The 21,115-nt window shown below is 56.6% G+C and overlaps 9 protein-coding genes across 9 annotated transcripts; 4 read left to right on the top strand and 5 right to left on the bottom strand.

Annotated features, from left to right (window-relative positions):
• Positions 1-137: 137 nt before the first annotated feature.
• Positions 138-1,740, bottom strand: BDY17DRAFT_99814 (uncharacterized protein). Its single transcript, XM_033738926.1, has 2 exons — positions 1,333-1,740; positions 138-1,271 (listed from the first exon to the last, which is right to left on the bottom strand). The coding sequence occupies exons 1-2, from the start codon at positions 1,396-1,398 to the stop codon at positions 267-269; spliced, it is 1,071 nt and encodes a 356-aa protein (XP_033591843.1). The 5' UTR covers positions 1,399-1,740; the 3' UTR covers positions 138-266.
• BDY17DRAFT_99789 (uncharacterized protein) lies at positions 1,331-2,003 on the top strand. Its single transcript, XM_033738923.1, has 2 exons — positions 1,331-1,718; positions 1,815-2,003. The coding sequence occupies exons 1-2, from the start codon at positions 1,513-1,515 to the stop codon at positions 1,921-1,923; spliced, it is 315 nt and encodes a 104-aa protein (XP_033591842.1). The 5' UTR covers positions 1,331-1,512; the 3' UTR covers positions 1,924-2,003.
• Positions 2,004-2,025: 22 nt separating this feature from the next.
• Positions 2,026-3,221, bottom strand: BDY17DRAFT_293222 (transcription factor TFIID complex subunit 8 C-term-domain-containing protein). Its single transcript, XM_033732957.1, has 2 exons — positions 2,863-3,221; positions 2,026-2,811 (listed from the first exon to the last, which is right to left on the bottom strand). Exons 1-2 carry the CDS (start codon positions 3,113-3,115, stop codon positions 2,084-2,086), a joined length of 981 nt encoding a protein of 326 aa, XP_033591841.1. The 5' UTR covers positions 3,116-3,221; the 3' UTR covers positions 2,026-2,083.
• A 132-nt stretch (positions 3,222-3,353) lies between these two features.
• Positions 3,354-5,239, top strand: BDY17DRAFT_293219 (Adaptor complexes medium subunit family-domain-containing protein). Its single transcript, XM_033732956.1, has 2 exons — positions 3,354-3,463; positions 3,528-5,239. Exons 1-2 carry the CDS (start codon positions 3,423-3,425, stop codon positions 5,170-5,172), a joined length of 1,686 nt encoding a protein of 561 aa, XP_033591840.1. The 5' UTR covers positions 3,354-3,422; the 3' UTR covers positions 5,173-5,239.
• A 162-nt stretch (positions 5,240-5,401) lies between these two features.
• On the bottom strand, positions 5,402-5,757 carry BDY17DRAFT_322132 (uncharacterized protein; the record flags this gene model as incomplete). The annotated part of the gene is made up of 3 exons (XM_033736759.1): positions 5,402-5,526; positions 5,634-5,676; positions 5,734-5,757. The coding sequence occupies 3 exons, from the start codon at positions 5,755-5,757 to the stop codon at positions 5,402-5,404; spliced, it is 192 nt and encodes a 63-aa protein (XP_033591839.1).
• A 2,424-nt stretch (positions 5,758-8,181) lies between these two features.
• On the top strand, positions 8,182-9,645 carry BDY17DRAFT_241670 (uncharacterized protein; the record flags this gene model as incomplete). The annotated part of the gene is made up of 1 exon (XM_033730379.1): positions 8,182-9,645. A coding segment is annotated over one exon (1,464 nt), but the record flags the coding sequence as incomplete, so codon positions are not given.
• A 510-nt stretch (positions 9,646-10,155) lies between these two features.
• BDY17DRAFT_315727 (major facilitator superfamily domain-containing protein) lies at positions 10,156-12,059 on the bottom strand (the record flags this gene model as incomplete). Its single annotated transcript, XM_033735935.1, has 5 exons — positions 10,156-10,324; positions 10,394-10,471; positions 10,536-11,201; positions 11,277-11,296; positions 11,358-12,059. The coding sequence occupies 5 exons, from the start codon at positions 12,057-12,059 to the stop codon at positions 10,156-10,158; spliced, it is 1,635 nt and encodes a 544-aa protein (XP_033591837.1).
• Positions 12,060-13,750: 1,691 nt separating this feature from the next.
• On the top strand, positions 13,751-15,115 carry BDY17DRAFT_322129 (uncharacterized protein; the record flags this gene model as incomplete). The annotated part of the gene is made up of 1 exon (XM_033736758.1): positions 13,751-15,115. One exon carries the CDS (start codon positions 13,751-13,753, stop codon positions 15,113-15,115), a length of 1,365 nt encoding a protein of 454 aa, XP_033591836.1.
• Positions 15,116-15,407: 292 nt separating this feature from the next.
• BDY17DRAFT_247509 (uncharacterized protein) lies at positions 15,408-20,771 on the bottom strand (the record flags this gene model as incomplete). The annotated part of the gene is made up of 3 exons (XM_033730829.1): positions 15,408-15,483; positions 15,544-15,770; positions 15,828-20,771. The coding sequence occupies 3 exons, from the start codon at positions 20,769-20,771 to the stop codon at positions 15,408-15,410; spliced, it is 5,247 nt and encodes a 1,748-aa protein (XP_033591835.1).
• Positions 20,772-21,115: the final 344 nt, after the last annotated feature.

The following is a 21,115-nucleotide window of genomic DNA, read 5'->3' as shown; positions in this document are numbered from 1 at the left end:
TCGCGGTAGGAAGGCTGTCCATCGCGGGGCATCAGCAATGTTAGATCGATCGAGGTACTTTCCAGTCAGCCGCGTAACGATAAGGTGTTCCCCAACCCCTGGCACCCCGGCATTCCCGCCGAATGCTTGCGCAAACAGGCGGCGATCGCTGCTGGATTACGCCTAATTGACGTGACTAGTTTCGATGGCAGTCGGAGTCCACATGCGTACCACAGGTGGGGTGGGACCCTGGATCAGGTGTGTCCGCTCGAGTGCGTATGGAGCTGTCAAATCTCCTCAAGCATAACGCCATCGGCGCCGATGCTGAACGCGAAGCCGGAACGCCCGACGCCGCTCAGGCCCCGCTCTTCCATCCCCCACTCATTCACAAAGCACTCGAACCTGCCTTCATCCACTACCTTTTGCCTGTCACCAGCTTCCCGCAGCGCATTCATGACCGTGATTCCCACTGGAAACTTGGACACCGGCGCTCTGCGGATGACAAAGCGCAGTGCGGGCAATTGTGCAAACGCCCCCGAAAACGTCGACCGAAATGAACGGATGCCCGACGCATACTGCTGCTGTTGATGTGTCACTGGTGTTGTCCCCAGGTGCCAGGAAGTCACGATAATTGGACAGTTGAAGGTCCTGCTGGCAGCCTTGAGACACGATGCCAGCGTGTTGTATCCTGATGGCCCGGGTGTTGACACCGCCGTCTCCCCCGCCATAGTAGTGCTTTGGAAAGCAGCGTCCTCTACCTCTGCGCGGTCTTGCCAGTAGAATGCCGACGCAGAGTCCAGCGCTACGAAGCCCACTTGTCGATCGGAAGACCAGTGGCGCTGCTGGTCGAAGAGGTAAGCCGGGAGGGAGTCGATTGTTGCGATAGTAGCCGCCAGCGTTTGTGGATGGAAGACATGCACATGCTTCAGTGCCGTCGACACCGTGGTTTGCAGTGTAGCCTCATCGACTTCAAGCGTTTGGCGGACGAGGCTTGCGAGCTGTGATGCAAGTCTTGCGACCGAAAAGGCACCGTCGGCATCGACAATGACTGTGCATGCTTGCTTGCCACCATATTGCACAGGTAGTACGGCTTGAGCACACATGTAATAGAGTAATTGTGTTGCTCCACCACCGGGATGTAGGGAGCAAATCTCCACGATCGGTGTCCTTGGGATGTCTTTTGCTGTTGGCCGTCTGCCTTCGAGAGCGCGTTGAAGTATTTCATCCAGCGGCTTGCAATGGAAGTATTGCGCTTCTAGCACGCCTTCCCCAACCCGTAATGTATGCAGGACCTGTAGAATCGTCATTAAACGACATAAGTTCAGAGATGTTACGAGTGCGGAAGCAACACACCTCGTCAAGACCCACCACCTGCACCTCCGCCAACAACTTCTTCCCCAGATCTTCAGCACTTGCCATCTTCAATTCCCTGCTTCTGTCACTCTCACTCTCACGCTCATCCGCAACCGCACCGTCATGTCATGACGCGGTAAACACACAAACTACCGGCTTCCTCGCACGCGAACCCGTCAAATGCCACCACACATCGAATCCTTCCCGCCCGCGCAGCTCGCGAAGAGGGTGCAGTACAAGACGAACGGCAAGGTGCAGAAGCCGCCGGTGGACCTCAAGGCCTGCGAGTTGAAGGAGATGATCCAGTACTTTTGCGATTTGGATGGGCCGAGGGAGCACCCGGGGAGTAAGGTGGTGTGTGCGCCGTATTTGCGGATGTTCAGGAAGTAGGTGCTGGGTTGCTCCCCGCTGTCGCGATGTTTCTGGGTCGGGACTATTGTATCGACGCAGAGCAGGTTCGCTGATGTGATGTTTGTGGATAGGTGCGCGAATGGGTTGACGGTGGAGACGACGCGATGGGAAGGTGTGCACGATGGCTCGTGGAGTGAGGTTGGGGGTGCTGCACGTGACTCTGAACGAGAAGGCAGTTGAAGTTGAGAAACGTTTACGAAGCGAGGGCAAAACGACCTCAAAGAGCGTCGAATGTGGAGAGCCTCTTTCTAACGAGGTCACACCCTCCAGCAGATCAGATAACCATACCAATGCCAATATCAAATAACACCAAAGACACCTCGCTAAATGACGGGCGGAATCAGATGTAGTGATGATGCTTTCGAGCACCTCGCCTCCAACCCGCGATATCCCAGTTGACCACCACTCCCTCCGGCATCCCCGGATCGATGCCCTCTTCCCTCAGCTCGTTGATGCCGTCCAGCCCCAGATCCATCCCCTCGTCTTCATCCCCTGCAGCAGTGCCTGCGATGTCCTTCAACATCTGTCCATACAGCTGCTCAGCTCCCTGGCCTCTCCTCGCCTGCCTCCTCCCACCTTTCACGCCAGCCTTTCGTCCCACCTCACTAATCGCGTTCTCCTTCATACGCTCAGCCTTGACTGCCCCGCTCTTGGCCGCAGCAGCCAGCTTCCTCAATGCTTGCTCCGCTAGCATGCCCTCCTCTGTCGCGCGCTCTCGCATCTTGCGCGCATCGTGTTCTCGATCCGCATACACGGATGTGTGTCTCCACGCGTGTTTAGGTGGTAGTGATGGGAAGTGTTTCGGGATGTAGGATGGTGGCTGAGCAGTGACGAGGGGTTGTAGGAGCGAGCTGAAGTCGGGCGCCGCAGGTGGCGCAGGATCTGGATCGGGAATGGAAGGACTCGAGATTGACTCTGGGATCTTTTCACCCAAGAGCGGCTTGAGCAGGGATGCGGAGGATGTGTTCGGTACGAGCGCCAGAGCAGATGCGAAGTCGAGAGCGGTTGGAGATGTGCGCCGGTTACTCTGCATGCTCGTGCGCACGTGATGGAGGAAGTTTAGCATGTCTGCATTCACATCAGCGCAACCCTATCAAGCAGCTCCCTCGAAGAACATACACTCCTCTGCCGCCCCGCGAAACATCTCGAGCGCAGTCGGCTTCACGCTGTCGAAGCCCGCCATCGTCAGAGCGGCGGTGATGCTCTTAAGTAGCTGACTCTGCACGAAGACTGGCTCTTGAGGAGCAGGCTCGACATGCTGCGGTCTGCATGCGACATGCTGGAGTGTTCGTTGCACCTTGCGCTTCTTGTTCGCGTGCGCATCGGAGGTCGCGTTGGAATGAGGCCTCTTTGTGCCCGCTGTTTCGGCCATGATGGCGCGGGACACTGCGAGAGGCGAGGACAAATGGCGCGATACCGCCTTCTAGAAGCGCTATGTGTCGGCCATGTGCAGTTTGAGTAAATTGGTGAAAGGGAGGATAGAATGAAGTGATGTAGCTGGGAAGTAACGGGGAGGCAGATGATGCAGTCGGCCCACCTGCCTCATCCGGACATTTGTGCCCCACCAAATGAACATACAACCACGAAAGCACACGACGCTGCGACAACTCGCATTCACTCAGAGTGTCACATTTTTGGGGTGAATGGGAGAATGAGGTGACGACAGCAGTCACAGCAACATGAGCGCGATTGACGCCCTCTACATCTTCGACGAGCACAAGTAAGTAAGTCATCCGCCAGACGGTGAGGTGCTCCAGATCGCACTGCTAACACTTCCCTCTCAGCGCCCTGCTCTTCGATCACACCTACACCAACCGCCCGCCCTCACCTTCCGTTCTCCTACCTCTATACCTGCAGCAACCCAGTCCACGGCCGAGCCTGATCTACCTCCCCTCTTTCACCCCGCCAATACTATGCTATTCCATCATCCAAGACAACATCCTCTTCCTCTCGCCATGTTCCTCCTCAGCCGAGCCTCTGCTGGTGCTAGAGTTCCTGCACCGCGTAGCCGATGCCCTACAAGAGTTTCTCGGTAGCCCTCTGATGGCCACAAAAATCACATCCTCCTACGACATCATCGCGCAAATCGCAGCGGAGATCGCAGACGCCGGCATCGTCTGCCAAAGCGAAGCCAATGCCCTCCGAGACGTCGTTGAAACCGGCTCCGGCGTGCTGAAGAATCTCCTAGACAGCATCGGCGCCTCGGCCTCGAGCCCTGCCCTGTCAATCTCCGGTGGTGCTGGTTCCTCCTCCATCCCAGCTGCTCTTCGATCCCAGCTACAGCCCGCGCAAAGCAGTCAAGGCTCCGCGGTACCCTGGCGTCGCAGCAATGTCCGTCACACGAGCAATGAACTCTACGTCGACTTTGTCGAGTCGCTGTTTGTCACGCTTGCGCCTTCCGGGCGAGCACTCTCCGCTTTCGCGCACGGCAGTATCATGTTCAACTGCAAGGTCAGCGGAGTACCTGACCTCGTGCTCAACCTGATGACCGATGGCAAGGGGGCTGGAATGGGCACGAAAGGAGAGCAGCTGCAGAGGGTAATGGAGCGAGTCGTCTTCCATCCTTGCGTTCGCCTGAATCGGTGGAAGAGTGACGGTTCCTTGAGCTTCGTCCCGCCTGATGGGAAGTTCGCGTTGTGTGGATATGAGGTCGACTTACTCGGTCCAGATGCGCCGCTCACCGTCTCCAACCCACGAGCGAAGAGTACAAGTGGACTGGATCTACCAGTCTCGATTGACGTCTCTACCGGGCTGGGGACGAATGGCGCGGACTTCGAAGTGCGCATAACGCAGCCTGTGCGTTCGTTGGCGACGGCTAGTCTGCAGTCAAATCTCGGCCCTCAGGGCCGTTCGAAGCCCGGCCAGTCCGGCAGGCCGCAGCAGCCGGTGGAGGACATTACCATCCACGTGCCTATTCCGCCAAATGTGCGGAACGTGTCGGATCTCCGGCCCAGCAAAGGTGAAGCGCACTGGAACCCGGCGACTAGCATGGTCGAGTGGCATGTGCTCGAGAAGGATGTCGGACCGAGTGGCGTAGCACTGAGATGCACCGTGCAAGGCAAGCCGGCTGAAGAAGACGAGGAGTTCACGGCGGGTGGAGTGATGAACGGCGTCACAGCTACCACGTACGACTACGACGATGATGTGCAGACCGGCGACACGTCGCGACTAGGCAACCAGGCTTCTTCCGCTGAGATCAATGGCAGTTCCGCCGATTCGCAGCGTCAGCGACTGGAGCGAAATCGAGAGTTGATGCCCACCTCTGCGACACTCAGTTTTAGTTTGAAAGGCTCGCTCCCTAGCGGACTGAGAGTGGAAAGTCTGGCTGTGGACAACAAGCGGAGTCGTGGATTGGGAGCGGATATCAAGCCGTACAAGGGCGTGAAGTATTTGACGGTCAGCCGGAAGGGAATTGAGATGAGGTGCTAGGCAGTCCACAATAGACAATCAATATCTAAACACCGTACTACGAGGCATGAACATCCGTGGAAAAGAAGGGGGGTTTCACAGCAGCAGAACTGCACTTGGCTTCGGGTAACATATGTACATTTGTCTCCCACACCACCCGTTTATGCCCAGACTCATGCATCCACGCTCACTGAACTCCCACCGCCGCTCGCTCCAGGCCCTTGCAGCCATCTCATCCATCTCGCGTATGCTACGACTTCTGATTCATCGCATTCGCCCTCTGGTTCTCCAACTTCTCGTAGAACTGGTCTCGTGTGCGGATGTGTGGGATGTGGAAGCCGTACCACCAGAAGTAGCCGGCGGCTGTGCCGAGACCTGCTTGCCGTGTAAGAACTCGCTCTCCCTCACAGTTATATGCCCACGACAAGGGACGGAAGGGGTAGGCAGGCGTAGTCAGGAGAGGGGTGGTGATCAAAGCCTACCGAAAGCTGTCGCGAGGTCGAGCACGAGGTTCCTCCGGAGCATCTGTGGCACGCTGTCGTTAGTGCTTGGGCGGGTCAATGGCTGGAGTAGGATACATACGCCGGTGATGGGTTTGATCGGCATCTTGACTGGTGTTTTTCTCTGCGGTTTTGGGGGGTCCCGATGCTGGCGGAGAGTTGAGGTGATGGGCTTGGGCGAGGGAGGAAGAACGAGAGCAAGCTCGGCGAAACTGCGGGGCGGGAAGTCCCGCTGCTGATGGCTTCCCTTTTCGACTTCACTCTTCACTTTGCCCTTTTCCCAATCCTTCTTCCCTTTCTAATTCGAGGATGAGTCCAAAGTCGGACTGGCAAAAAATCGCTCTCTCACATGGTTTCACGATGGGGAGACAACAATGTCCGAGAAAATCATAATTCACCGCCACCATGTGTCCACTGAAATATCTCACGCACGACGAGTGAACTTCCCCCTGAACAACGACGGCGAGAAGACGAAAGCAATCGATTTTCCGCGAGACAATGACCATCACAGTCCATGAGACGAGCACCGGTGTGGACCAAAATTGTGTGTGAAGGTGGCTGCCAAACGCAAAGCATACGATAGGTAGCGGAATTTCCGTTCACGTGAAAATTAGTGTGCCTTCATATGCTTTGGAATGGCAGCATTGTCGCCGCGAAGCTTCAAACCGGCCAAAGATGTTGGGCAAACATCCGTGTAAGCAAGCATCGCATGTCGAGCATGTTTACCTCATCGTCCCCAGGCCTGATGTCCTCTGCTGATATGATGGATGTGTTACATGTGTTACATGACATCAACGAGCAAACGCCGCACTCACAGCAAACACCGCAACTTCCTCGCACCGCCATCCCGACGTCACCGCCAGCGTAGCACAGGCAACAAGCCCAGCCAACCGGCGAAACCTCGCTAGATTCTTCCATGGCTTCATAAGTTATGCCGCGCGCTTGCCCCTCGGATTCGGAAGTGCTGGTGGTCAGAGTCTTTGACTTCCAGCTCCCGCCAGTTGACTTTGCGGGTCACCGAGTGCCAGTAGGGCTGCGCTCGGTGAAAAACTAGCACCCGGTGGTGACGCACTTCCCAGTGCTGGTCCTGATTTTCCAGTGCTTCCGCAGTCCAGGGGTGATCTGGGGGCTTTATCGTGGGGACCTGGGGGCAGAAACAGAGAGGGGAACCTGGGGGCTACAAATAGCGCTGATATGCCGCCTGGGGACGCCTAGGCGGGGGGATTAGGGGAGTGCATGCTCTTCAGAGTAGGGCCGGGTTATCAGCAAGTTAATTTTTTTCCTTTACCTACTGCCGATGGTACGTGGGTTCGACTCAGCTCTGACCGTTTCTTTTGTTTCAGTTTGCACCAGATCCTCATCACTATTTCAGTCAATTTCTTCCCGTCTTTTTCGCGACTCTTACCACTGCGACATGGCACTGACTATGCTACATCCCATGCCTCTCAAATTGCCCCTTTTGGAGGATATCTTGATGCGCATCGCATCGCATATAGACGCAAGCACGTTTACTGCGCCATGGCTGCTGGTGCTTTTAACAGCGCAAGCCACTACTTCATCATGTTGGCTGGCTATGCGTTCGCGAAGGCTCGCGCACATCTACTGCATGAAACACCTTTCAGCGCGCCTTGCTTCGCGCAGAGTATTAGCCATCTATCGAGCCCTGCATAAACACTACAATCACTTCGATATCTTTCCTATCATCTCCATTTGTGAGATCTTCATGTGTTGATGATGGCTCTCATTGTTCGCAGGGATCTCTTCCTGCGTGACATCGAGCGTCTCCATACCCGCGACGTCTCTCCGCTCTAGATCACCCCTTTATAATCCGAATATCCTCCTACATCGTCAAACCGATTCGAAGGCTCACCTCTATTTACCAAGCGAATGACGTGCTGATTGCTGCAATTCAATTGGCCCGCCAGCTGCAGGTCCCAGCCGACGCCGGTGAAATTGGTGTCTTGGCTGGGCCCGCCATCCATCGGACTTGCATCACCAATACGACGGGTGAGATGTAAGACGCCTTTTCCAACACACACTCCTCTGGAGTATCATCACTATCATCATGGCCGTTGCTGCTGGCGGGTTCGAAGACGACACATCGCTCAGAAATACGCTCCTCATCCTCATCTGGGCATTCTTCACGTTGATCTGGAGCATCTTCACTCAGCCTCACAAAACCTTCCCCGCACGAACCTTCATCTTCCAACCCGCTTGGGCGTTGCGCATCTATCAACAAGACTCGACTTGGCTACAGGATCTCTTCCTTTTCTTATGTCTGCATTCCATCTTTACGTACTGCAACGGCTCGTGGCGATTTCTCTCCCCCCGGGACTTCCGCTGGCTGGACCTGCGCGATCCCGTCATCCATCTCTACATCAAGACGTTCGGCCTGCTTGGGGGATGCGGTGCTTTTGCCGGAGGCATCGTGTATCGCGGGCACCACCTGAAGAAAGTCGCGGAGCGCAGGGAGCAGCTGGCTGAACAACGCATCGACGAACAATTGCTCCCGCCCTTGTTGATTCCCAGCCGCACCGCCCACTCTCGAACCTTCCCGCAACGGCATGCTTTCACCTACACATACCTCTTCGTCGGAGTGCCCGTGGGCGTCAAAGGCCCCGTTGGAAAGGCCTTGTCCATCGATGGTCGAAACCGCAGCTGGTTCCACGTCAGCGCCTCCGACTACCTATTTCGCAGCGGCCGGAAATTGGACCTCGCGGACAAGCTGAAGAGCTACTTGCATACGCAAGGCGTGACGGATCGAGACTACGCTTTCGCATATCTGGTCACCGCCCCGCGCTTTCTGGGCTACAGCTTCAACCCGGTGTCGTTTTGGTATTTGTATGATGCGGACACGGTGCTCAAGTATATGATCTTGGAAGTCAACAACACTTTCGACGAGCGACGAATGTATCTACTTGGCGCCGATGGCTCAGCGGAGGGAGCGAATGGGTCGTCCGGCGGCAAGAAATCGAACGGGAGGACGTTCACGGACACGTGGGAGAAGGACTTCCATGTCTCTCCGTTCAACAGTCGGCAGGGATCGTATTCTCTTCGAGCTCTAGACCCGCTTGCAGCCTATGAAGAGACAGGGCATGTGCGAATCGACAACAAAATCGTGCTGCGGTCGTCGAAGGAAAGTCCGAAGATTGTTGCTCACGTCTGGTCAGAAGGCGAGCCGAAAGAAGCTGCGAGTATAGGGACTCTCGAGTTGGCAAGATTCATCGCTTCTTGGTGGTGGGTAGGTCTTGCAACATTCCCGCGCATTGTCTGGGAAGCGCAGAAACTATTCTTCCGTCGCAAGTTGAATGTCTGGTTCAGGCCGGAGGTTGCGGACAGCAGCATTGGCCGCACGTACACGGACGACGAGAGACAGCTGGAGGGCTTCTTCCAGGCTTTCCTCCGGCATGCCGTCGAGAGTTCGACCGATGCTCTCCAAGTCATCTACCATCCCGCCCATTCCGACGGACAGGAGGAGGTCGCCATGTACTCCCCCGGCTTCATATACGAAGACGACCACAAGCGCAAGCTCACCCTGCGAGTCTCCTCTCCCGCCTTCTACAGCCGCTTCGTGCACTACGCCCACGTGCAAGAAGCCTTTGATCGCGAGAGCCTGTCGACAGACGAAAAGAACCGGACCCTTATCATCGAAAACCAAGCCTTACTCCCCACTCTCCTGAAAGCCATCCAAACGACTGAACAACAAAACGCCAAACTTCCAACCCCCACCACCCTCATCGACCGACCCCGATGGTCCATCCTCAAAGCCCTCCGCTGCCCCCCTTCTAGCCCCAGCTACCCCAACCCCACCACAACCACCACAATCTCAGACATCCGCACTCTCCCCCAGTCCCCGCTAGACACCTACATCCAGCAGCATCAACCAGCCCCAGAAGCAGGCACGTACCGCCGCATCGCCACCAAACTCTTCCTCGCGCAGCGCTTCGCTTTCGGGATCCCGGCTCTCGTCACCGCGCTCGACTGGCTGGTTCGCAGCGCGCTGATTATCCTTGCGCTGTACTATACCGATAAGTGGCGGGAAGTGGACCTTCTGCGGCCTAGAGAGGTTGCGCGGCTGAGGGAGTGGAGTTGGGAGGAGGAGGGGTGGAGGATGGGGGTGCTTGGGGGGTTGGCGAGTGCGGTGCATGTTTGGAGTTGGGTGAAGGGATGAGTGAATGGGGCTCTTGAAAGATGGGCATATACATAGAGAGGCGGCTGGGCATGATTACCATGATTATGAGTGCTTCACTGATAAAAAGGCGAGGGATAGATATTATTGTTGGTATACAAAAGTCTCAATGCGCAGCACACGGCCGGGAATCATTTCATCCAGCCAAAATCCCTGTATCATCTCCACCCACATGCCTGTATCCCATGTCCTCGAACGCCCTTGCCCATGCCGCCAAATGCAGAAGCTACAAAACCATAGCTTCCCGCCGTCACCCATTGTGAATGCAAATTTCTGACAGAAACACAAACCTCCCCTGCCTCGTGTGCCACTCTCTCAAACCTTCAAGGTATCATACGCGCTCTTCTCCCGGATCTTCGCCCCGTACTTGTAGAAGACAAACGGGATGGGCAGCAGAAGGATGGAGATGAAGCCGAGCAGACTCGTCGCCCAGCCGATATGCAGCGTCTCGTACATTTGGATGGTGAAGAGGGGGAAGACGGCGCTAGATGGGCAAGTCAGTTGGAGTCGTTGGGCAAGGCATAGGTGGGGTGAGAGTTGTCGTCCAACGCACCCTAGAGTATAGCGCATCAAACCGTTTGCTGCAAGCGCCGAGGCGCCGTTCAGTGGGCCGTAGACGTCGATGAGGTAGCTTTGTCGAGAAAGTCAGCAGGGCATGGGTGGCGTTGGGGAATCCCGGGGTCGAAGCGACTTACAGTGCGACGGCGATGAACAGGCCCAAATTACCCGCGGCGAACGGTACACCCGCCAGAATAGGCGAGATCCAATGGATGGAGGGGCGTGCGGTCCACGCGAACCAGAAAAGACCTATGGGCAGAAGGAAAGCGCTGACCATAGCAACGTAGAGCCGGTGCTCGGGCGCCACGGCCGTTCGGCCCTCTGCCTGGGCACGCTTCCAGTGGACTCTGTGGTAGACGAGGCGGTCGATGGTAATGGACAGGGCGACGCCTAGAAGGACACCGACGAGGATGCCGACAAAGGCCAGGCCATTTTGGAAGGTGTTGAAATGGTAGACATTGGTGAAGACGTATGGGTAAGCGGCGAAGAAGGCGAAGAGGATGGCGAAGGTGAAGCTGTTGTAGAAGCTGAAGAAGAGGACGATGGGCTCGGTGGCGATCATACGCACCGGACGGGCGAGGGTGACGGTCAGGAGGAACTTGACGGTTTGCAATGGGGTCAGGTTGGGTTTGGGAGGGCCGGGGATCCCGAGTTTCTTCGCGCGTCGCGTGAGGATAATCTTCTTGTACGTCTCCTGCATGGGCAGGACAAGGATGAAGGCGACGACGCCGATCATGATGGAGACGTATTGCGTCCATCTCCAGCCCTTGTATTGAGCGACAAAGCCGCCGATGATCGGCCCCCTGAAATGTGGGTGTTAGTTTTCGCGTTGGATGGACAGACCTTCCGGCCTCGCGTCTGGAAGTAATGATACTTACATGCCGGGTCCTAGGAAAGGCTGGGAAAAGGTCAGTATGCGACACAGACCGCTAGAGGGGGGGGTTCGCGGAGGTACTGACCATCATGATGAAAAACGTCGACGCGGTGGCGCGAGTGTGAATAGGATACATATCGGCGCTGGTGCCCGCTCCAACGGCCAGGACAGGGGATCCAGCGATGCCCGCAAGCAGCCTGCAGACCAGCAGACTGCCAAAAGACTTGGACAGGCCGGCGCCGAGCAAGAAGAGCATGAAGACCGGGGCACTGACGCGATAGACGATAGTGCGGCCAAAGGTTTCGGAGATGGGGGCGGCGATGATGGGGCCGCAGGCTAGACCGATGGTGTAGAGGGTCAAAGGAAGGATGGCGGCAGTGAGGGAGACATGGAAATGGGCGGCAATCTCTTGGGTGGCGGGGGTGATTAAGGATGCGGAGGCGGTGACGGCGAAGGCGAGAGAGCCGGCGGCCAACTGATGGTAGGCCCTCTTGCGCAGCGGCCAGTTCTGCGAGTTGCCGGGGTCGTCAGGGCCGTCCCAGTCGGCAGCGTTTCGGATCTTCTGCGAGTCGGTCGTGCGCGCCTTTTCCAGGTCGGCGGGCAGCTCGTTGTCGGACAGGTCGGTAATGAGGCCTCCACCTCCTAACGCCAGTTCGAGGGATTCGGTTTCCTCTCGACCCAGCTCGGAGTGGGTTTTGCCGGGGTGAGGGGCATCATCTGTTGAGTGCTCGACTGATGGCTGCCGGGAATCTGAGGGGTGCTCTATGGGGGGAGTTTGGTGAGCCATGTCGTCCACTGGGATGTGATCCAGGTAGGATAGGGCTCCAGCAGATGAAAGAGCGGCCGTCGCCCACGGTGCAGAGCAGGGATAGATATATGTGCGCACTGGAGGCGGCGTTGTACGGCCTGGGCTGGCGTGCTCTCGTCCGCACCTGTCACGCCGACACATTTGTTGTCAGGAGTATTGCGATTACTCAACATTAGCCTAGAGCCTTGCAGAATATGCGAGCAGCCGATTGGCGGACATACCCAAGCCACGCCTCGGGTGGAGGGAGTGGGTCAAGCGTCGGCAGTTTACTCATTGATTAGTATACGTCCGCTGACATCCACATGAGTATGCCTCGTGGACGTCACGCTGCTTTGAGGAAACATTCAAACTGCCCTCGGCCCTTGGAGCGTGCATTTCTAATGCCAGCATTTCCAACCTACATGTTCGGTATCGCATCATGCATGACTGGAGGTGATGTCCTCGTTTAGTCAGCAGCACGTGTCCACGTCCTCGGCGCCTTCTCGGATAGGGTGAACGACACTTCATCCTCCACCAGCATTTTCTTCGGCCTCCTTCCTTGACATTACCTTCCTACTTGGAGAATGCGTGCACCTTCACGGATCCATGTAACCGCTGCTTCCCCCAATCGCACCCGCATTGTGCTCGCTTGGGGGTGTGCTTTGTTGTTGACAGCTCTTGCCAGCGTCAAATCCTGCATTCACGTCCATGTTGGTATCTCACACATTCCTCCCACTCTCTACGCCTTTCATATATTACATCCATATTCATCACCTCCCTCCTTTCGCTGCTCTGAGTCGTGTCACGAGTCAACCCAGGCCAACCCCAACGCTCGACTACACAGCATTGCTCAACACCATTCTAGACATCATCGCAAATGCCTTTCTTCTGCATTCCCGGCCCGTGCATCGAATGCGGCACAGGTTCATAGCATCCTCCCTCTTATCTCGCCTTCGCCGGCTAAACAGCAAAACAGATCGAAATCCCTGCCACATCAGAGTCGTTGGTCCAACGCTGGGAATAGTGGTTTTGCTCGGCGTGGCCATCCTCTGCTGGCCAGCATCACTCTTATGCGGATGTTGTGCGACTGAGACCGGCAAGATGTGAGTGACAAGTGGCGACTCCACTCGTCACATGTGATTGATGCGGTCAACAGTCTTCTCGGCCAACCCATGGATGCATCGCAAGCAGTGAACCGGAAGATACCCTTCTGATGGACGAACGAGATGACGAGTAGCGCTTGCTGTGCAGTACGACATCTCGACTTGTGAATAGATACGGTCGCCGCATCGTTCGAATGCAGCAAAGGCTATGAGTGTTGTTCCGGCGTTGGTGTTTGGAATTTGGAACCCTGAGAGCGTATCCCCCCTATGGTGAATTTGTGTCTTCACCACTCAACACCACAAGGTGAGTGTTCTTCCACACGCGTGTAAGTGACACTTGTAGCTTCTGCATCTCGACCAAGTCTCCTTTCAAAAGCACGCTTCTCGTCCACGGAAAAGGCACGCTTGCAGCGTTTGCGTATGACGTCCATCAAACATGCTGCCGACGTCACCGCAATCAAACATATGCACAACCAACATCGTTTGCAGTATGTTAGGCAACAATAATTACATTGCTCAACATATTTCGGAACCTGAAGATACTCTCCTCGCCCCCGTGCATCTTCGCCAGAGCATGTCACAACGACGATGGACGACCTGTCCTTCGAAGCTGGCGTGGAGGAGATTGAGAGTTTCTACGATCATCTCGACCTCTCGCTAGACCTCGATATGCAAGACAACGCGTCATCTCCTCCGGGAGCTGAGGGTGGAGAGGTCGTCGCCGCATTGCACTCCGCAACGCCTGGTCCGGAGCTTTCCTTGGAGGCCCCCTCTGCCAGTGCTAACCACTTGTCCACACCTGTTGACCTGATTCATCTCCACCAGAGGGAATTGGTCGCCGATCTCGACACCAACGATCAAATTGCTCAGCACTCAGCGGCAGTAGATCCGCCTGCGTCCTCCCCACCCAGCCTTGCGGCACCTCAGCCCACCAAATCTCCGAACCCAGTCCCGCCGAGCCCAGTCAACATCGCCCCTTCGTGTCCATCACTGTTTGCATCCGGCCACTCACCATCCCACAACCACGGCGAAACCTCTCCAGATCTACCAGGTGCAGCTCCAATCGCCCAAGAGCCGGAGAAAACCTCACCTCCAACGACTCAACCCACTCACGCCTTCCACACACCACACCCGGCACCAACGCAAGCTGAACCAAACACGACCGAGATGCTCGAAGGACCCAGCAGCGGCGCCGGCAGCAAACACTCTCTTATGCACGAAATGCGAGCCGAAGAGCTGCGCTACTTGCCAAGCGGTGACGTGGCCGCGCCTTCCCACTCTGGACGTGCTCAACAGACTGTCTCCCCAACAGACACTACGATCGAAAAGGACGAGAGCACCCTCGAGCGCCACCAGGTTGACCGGAACTCCGACTCTGAAGGCGACGACGGATCGAGCAGTCCTGTAAATCTGTCTGCTCGTCTCAGGAAAGTAGCAGAGGAGAAGAGTGATGTCTCATCAACCCCTGCTACTATCGACGCGGCCAAGCACGCTGAATTGAATGCCGCATCGAAAGACCAGCAACCTCACAAAGAGGAAATGACCTACGCCGCAATCAAACCCCAAGGCAAAAAGAGAAAACGCTCGCCATCTCCTCAATCACCAACCGAGCAGCAACCCGCACCCCAAACTTCAACGCAAACCAGCAAGACAAAGAAAGCGAAAAAGCAGCCAAAGAAGAGCACAACAGAACCCACCGACCCAACAACGACAGCGACAATCCCAGACGAAGCAAAGCAAAGAAAAGCCCCTCGCAACTCCCTCGGCCGCAAAGAGCTGCAGACCCTACTATCCGGCTGGCCGCACGTGGAACCACCGCAAATCGACGATGGGGATGGTGGTAATGGCTTTGCTCCTTCGCAGGGCAGAACGCGAGCGCAGAAGTTGCTTGCGAAGGAGAGGGAGCCGAATGCGGGGATGGCGGCGAAGGCGAGGCACAGGAAGGGGAGTTAGTGATTGGCATTGTCGCGGTGCATCGGAGGATGAGTCAGAGTATTGAAAAGACGTGAGGGTGAGCTTGGGAGGACGGTGTTGAAAGGATGTCGAGCGATGCTGCACTGGCCGATGGCATTCCATAAGCGAACTCGCAGCCTTCTTTTCTATCCTGCCTGAGCGCGCGCTATGCAATAAGATGAACGCCTAAGTGCGAGTGAGAGCAAAAACGTGCTTATAAAACGCCACCTCCCACCTCCCCCGAATAGACCAACCCGGAGCAACAACCAATCCATTGGCTAAGGCAACCCGATTAGTCGTAGATTTCCAACGGCGCCAGCTGATCAATGTTATACAGCCAGTTCCCGTTGCGCTCCTCCTTCTCAAGCCTACTCGCAGCGTCAGTAATTCGGAGAGCCAAGAAGCAAACGTCAAAGAAGGATACGCACCAGTTGTAAGGCCAGGTAACCAAATGCCCCTGCACCAGCTTCAACAGCCCCTCCGCTTCGTCCTTGTCGAGCACCTCCTCCGGCACGGAGCGCGCACTACTCTTCGCAGTCGTGCCCCGACGTTTCCGTTGCTTCTGGCTGTTCGACTTCTGCACGCCAGGGACAGGCGTCGTGCTAGTGGGCATCGACTGCGTCGCCGTGGTTTCCGGTGCACGATTGACCTTACTCTTTTTTCGCGCGCCAGCGGCATCCTCCTCTTTCATCGCTTCCTTTTCTTCGTCCACGCGCGCTTGCTGCTGCGGTGAGTGGTCTTTCGACTGCACCTGTTGCGCCTGGTGGTCGTCCGTCTGCTTTTGCGCTTCCTTCTCCTCGTCTAGCGGCGGCTGCTCGTTCATCGGAGACGGCACGGCGGTCGGCCCGCTGGAGATTTCCGAGTTGGGGGAGTCAGGCGTAGGAGCGGCAGCGTTGCGAAGCGCTTTGGCCGCCTCGTCCTTTTCATTCGCGGCTTGCTGTCGAGCGTCGTCCGCGCTCGCCTTGCTGCCCGGCCGAAGCTTGTCCACGAATCCGGTCAAGACGCTCTTCGATCGCACACGTCCCACGGCAGCCGCTTCCGCCATGCTTGTAACGGGGACGATCTCGGCGCCATTCGAGCCGGGCGGACCGGACTTATCGGGCGCGTCCTTCGAAGGCCGCGGCTTGCTCGTGCCAAGCCCTTGCGCCTGCATGAAGCGCTCGTTGTACTCGTTGTACTTTTCGTACATTTTCCAGTCGATCACGTCCGAGTCGGGCATGCAGCGGAAGACCTGGCGGTAGAGGCGCGTGTTGTTCTCCGCCACTTGGTGCCAGATGTCGCGGTAGAAGCTGTCGACGACCGGGTCGGTCATGCAGTCTTCGGTGACTTTGGGGCGCTTCAGCGTGTGTGCAAGGGGTGATAGGACGTGATCTGGCATGGAGTTTCCACGCGAAAGCCCCGGGCCGCCTATGTCCGTGTCGTCCAAGGGCGGTAATTGCGGCAGCTGCGAGCGAGGCGACAGGCCCAGTTTGTCTGTGTCCAGGCGTTCGGTTGGATACGGTGGCTGCACGGCAGGATCATCTTCTGCGCCGTCGTTACCGTGAGTTGTGATCGTTTCAGAACCCGTGGCGCTCTCTCCACGATGCAGTTCCGGCGACTCCTTCTTCAGCATCACTTCTTGCCCCCGTGCATTCACATAAGAGTCGAGCAGTTGGGGATCAGTGGTTTCGTAGATGGCCTTCATGTTGTCCTGCCCATACCCGTCAACGTCAAGGTCGTGCTGAAACTCCACCAAAGTGCCTTTACGATCCTTCTTGTCGAGTGGTCCAGTTTGATCAACACTCGAGGTTGATCTATTTCTCGTCACGCTGGATACTCCACTGTTGACGCTGCTCGTTGGATTTAGATTGTCAGTCAGCCGCGACACGGCAGGGTGCTGGAGCGTCGCCGTCTTGAGAGGCGAGAAGTAATCCTCTTGTTCAAGGCCCTCCTGTCGGTGTAGTCTGTCCACCTCCGCCTCCTGCTCCTCTTGGTCTCGGGCAGACTGTTCGGCGCGATAGCAAGCATCGACATCGATGCCGAGATGCTCTCTCATCAGACGCTTCCTCAGCGTATGGGCATACTCACCGACCTCATATGGCTCGCCTGCCATGTAGGATGGGATCATGCGGGTGTCTGTAACAATGGTGGCCACCTCCGAGTCTCTGTTGCCAAGCATGGATCTCTCGTTGATGTTCGCAGAGCCAATGATGACGGTACGATCGTCAACGATCATGCATTTCGCATGGATGTATAGCATCTCAGTAGTGAGGCATTTCCGAGGCCCGATCTTGCCCCATTGGCGGAGCGCGTAGAATCGAATGTAGTCTTCTGGATCGATACCTCTAGCTCGCAAACGTCCGAAGATCGATGCCTCGCCACGACAGATGGATCGGAACTGACACTGCATGATCAGCCTGATCGATGTGCCGTCCTGCGAATCCACGCTGTTCTGGAAGCCCGGCATCAAGGGGATGAGGATGCAAGCCTGCCATTGCTCGTCGTTGTCGTACGCACGGATGATGCGGTTGACCAGGGCATCGCCGATCTTGTTGAGGATTGGCGTGCCTTCCACGGTGCAAGACGTGATGAAGAACTGGTTCTCGATGTACACAAAGTGATCGCTGTTCTCAATGAGGTGGACGTACGCATTCATGATGCTGTGCTCGGTCTTGTTAGGTGTGCCTATGCTCCAGGATCCGCAGGAGCGCAGGACCTGCACCTGGCACGTGCCTGTCATGCCCAGGTTCGCGAGCTCCTCGTGGTCGAATTCAGGTGGTGGCAATAACACAGGCGTAGGCCTGCTCGGTATTCTGGAGCGGAGAATGTAGTTCCAGCGCTGCACGAAATGGCGCGCTGCGTCTCTAGCAGGTTGGCCAACAACTTGCATGGAGATATCGTGCCACGGCATCCGAGGCACCTTCGTCCGATCGTACATCTCTTCGTACGGACGATCGAGGGCGATGAAGTCTTGCACTCGAGGATTCGAGTAGTCTTTTCCGGGCCACACCTGGCAATGCTCGCTATCCCTGGGTCCAACGTGATCCAGCTCGAATCCGGTCAGCTTGTCGTCGGTGAGCGTATGGTTCGGTTCATCCCAGCGTCCAAAACACAAGTCGATACCCCCGATGAAGGCCATCATGTTGTCCACAATGACCATCTTTTCGTGATGCGCCCAGAAGAATTGGTTCTGTCGAAATTGGTTCGGCGAGCGCTGGATGCATATGTTGGGGTGGAGGTCAAGCAAGGCCCATTTCGTGTACTCACTGTCGATGGGCATGGCCGACTCGATGTTGCGATACACGATGACAAAGATCTTGACGCCCTCGGCTGCCTTTCGCTGCAACAGGCGATCAAGTCTCCACTTCTGGCTGATCGCGGCTGGCCGACGCATGTACAACTCGGGGCTCACCCACCAGCCGTGGATATACACAAAGTCCTTTGCATTCTCGATCGCGCGTGAGATCTGCCAGGTGTGGTCTCGTCCGTCCACAAGCCATCTGCACCACACGTTGTTCCTCACCGGGGCGAAGGAGCCAAAGCGCTGCTTTTTACTCCAGATAGTCTCCTCAGCCATGTGCTTGATGCTCTCTTGAAACTGCAAGAACAGCCGCTCGTTCCTTGCGAATAGCTTCAGCTTCCTTTCGGCATTGTAGAGTCGGATTAGCAAATGTTTGCCATGGCTTTTGGGCATATCGACGGCCTTGGAACTGTCGCCGTTCGTCGTCGACCGATCGGCTATACGCTTCTGCCTCTTTTCGGTGGTAAAGTCTGAGTCCACCAGGAACACATCGTATGGATTCAAGCTCTCGGGACCGTCCACGCAGACAACATAGCTGTGCCGTACCAAGAACCACCTCGGATGATGTCTCTCGAAAGTCGCAAACGGCTCGACCCTCCTAAGTTCTTTGTTCCGGCGACTCGCAATCTGTAACAGGCCTTGCTTGCCTTGATAGCCCCCCTCGACGCTGAGCCGGATGGCCAGGGCGCTGATTTCCAAGAACTGGCACAATCGAGTGCTATCCGGTCGAAAGATCAGCCATCGGATCATTTGCTGCAAGTAGGTCTCGAGTTTCCGCCGCTGCCGTCGTGAATACAACTCTCTCTGGCGGTCAGTCAGTTGCTCAGGGTCGGTGGGAAGTGGTCCGAAATCTGCAGTGCTCGATCTTCGAATGGGCCTCGGCGAGAGGACACCAGACCTCCTACGTCGATGTCTCGGCGAAGCTTCGTCGGTGGAATCATGGAAACCAGGCGTTGTCGGTTGGAATGCGCCACCGGGGACTAATGGTGTCGAGCCCTGGCCTGGCGTCATCGGACTGGCGAGCGGCATGTCGAGCGCGGCCGCAGCTGTGTTTGTGAGCGCCTCGTCATCCTCCTCTTCTTCTTGCAAGTTTTCAAACAACCCTCTGATCCCTCTTGCATACGGAAAGGCGCTCCTAGGAAAGCGCGGCTGCCTAGCCTTGGTCCTGTGCTCGCTGCGTAAATGTCGCACTTTATCGGCGGTCGCAGATGCCTGATAGCGAGCATGCAGGTTGACAAAGTCTTTCAATGACCGCGAGATGCTCCATTTCATGCGCGCCGGTCCATTGCCGTACTCCAAGTCGATATGGAACACGAGATGCCGATCACCGTTGCTCTCCTTTCGTATCTGGGAATCAGATATGCGGATCTTGATTTGTTCCAAGAGGACTGGGATCTTTTTGTGGTTGTTTTCGTCGCGTTGGAACATGCTTGCCAGGAACAACGCAGCGGGCGAGCCGGCCAACAGCTCGGCCATCAATTGAGCGCTCTTCTGATGATCGACACGCGTGCGTTCGTCTCGTCTCCGCTGACCCAGCAGCTTCAGTCCCGCCTTCACCTGGCGCCATTTCTGTGCGCTCGTAGTGGTTGACCGCTCTGGCTTGTCGCGCGTTCCGAATGCCGATCCACTAGCAGCGCCATCCACGGCTCCGCCTAGGCCGGTGATTCGGCGCAGGTGACCTGGGCGCCTCGCGTCTGGGCTCTCATTATCCGCCCTGCCGCGCGAATAATAACTGAGCCCGCGTGCGCCTTCGATGCCCCTCCGCCATGCATTCCTTATGCGATCGCGACCTTCGTCCTCGGAAACGCCGGCTTGGGCGTTGTCGTTGGAGTCGGATGCAGTGCTTCGCCTGCTCAGTCGTCCAGTCGGTCGGGAAGGACTCGCCTTATTGTCATTGGTGCCGGATTGATCACGCATGAAGGATGCGAAGCGCTGCTCCAGCCGTGCCATGCGCGGAGTAGACGGCGCTGACTCGGCGGTATTGGGTCGCGGTCTTTGGTTTCTCTGCTTTCTCGATGGTGGGGGTAGTTCGTCGGCCAATTCGTCGGAGTCTTCGTCCGCGAATGCTGCGACATCCTCGCTCGGCTCGAGCGGGTGTGAAGGTTCATCCTGCTCGGACAGGGCGGAGGATGTTGTGGCAGCTGGTGGAGCACGGCTTTGCTGCGAAGAGGGGCTTGTCAGAGCCTTCAGCTTGCCGAGAAAGCTGCCCTGCCTCTCTTTGGGCGTTGTGGAGTCTTTGTTGCCTTCGATGTCTTTATTCCCTTCATCCACCTCCCAAGACACTGTCTTTGGTGCAGCGGGAGTTTCATCTCCTGCAGCTACACTTCGGCTGCGCAGAGGCGAATCGGCGCCTTGTGAGTTACGATTGTGCCTCATCGCATCCGCCAGTGCACCACCAGTCCTGGCATCCGTGTTTGCAGTTGACAGTGCGCTCTGACCCGAGCGCGTTGCGAACATGAAGCTGCTGTCATCGAAGTGAATTCCATTGGGCTTCGGGTCTTCCTCAGGGACATCGGGTAGATCGTGCTCCTCTAAGCTTCGGACAGTCTGTGAGGATCGAAGGGGGGAGGGGACATGTCCGTTGACGGCTGGACCCGGCGGATCGAGAGGGGCAAGGCCATCGTGAGCCTGCACCAGTGACGGAGCGCCGTCTTGCCTTTCCAATGTCGCAGTAGCCATCTCAGTCGCGTCTTCGCTGAGGTACCGCGATGACGAGGGAT

Source organism: Neohortaea acidophila, assembly GCF_010093505.1.
Source record: "Neohortaea acidophila strain CBS 113389 unplaced genomic scaffold BDY17scaffold_3, whole genome shotgun sequence".
Classification (NCBI taxonomy): Eukaryota; Fungi; Ascomycota; class Dothideomycetes; order Mycosphaerellales; family Teratosphaeriaceae; genus Neohortaea; species Neohortaea acidophila.
The sequence above is the reverse complement of the archived record's forward strand: the minus strand, read 5'-3'. Positions and strand labels throughout refer to the sequence as shown.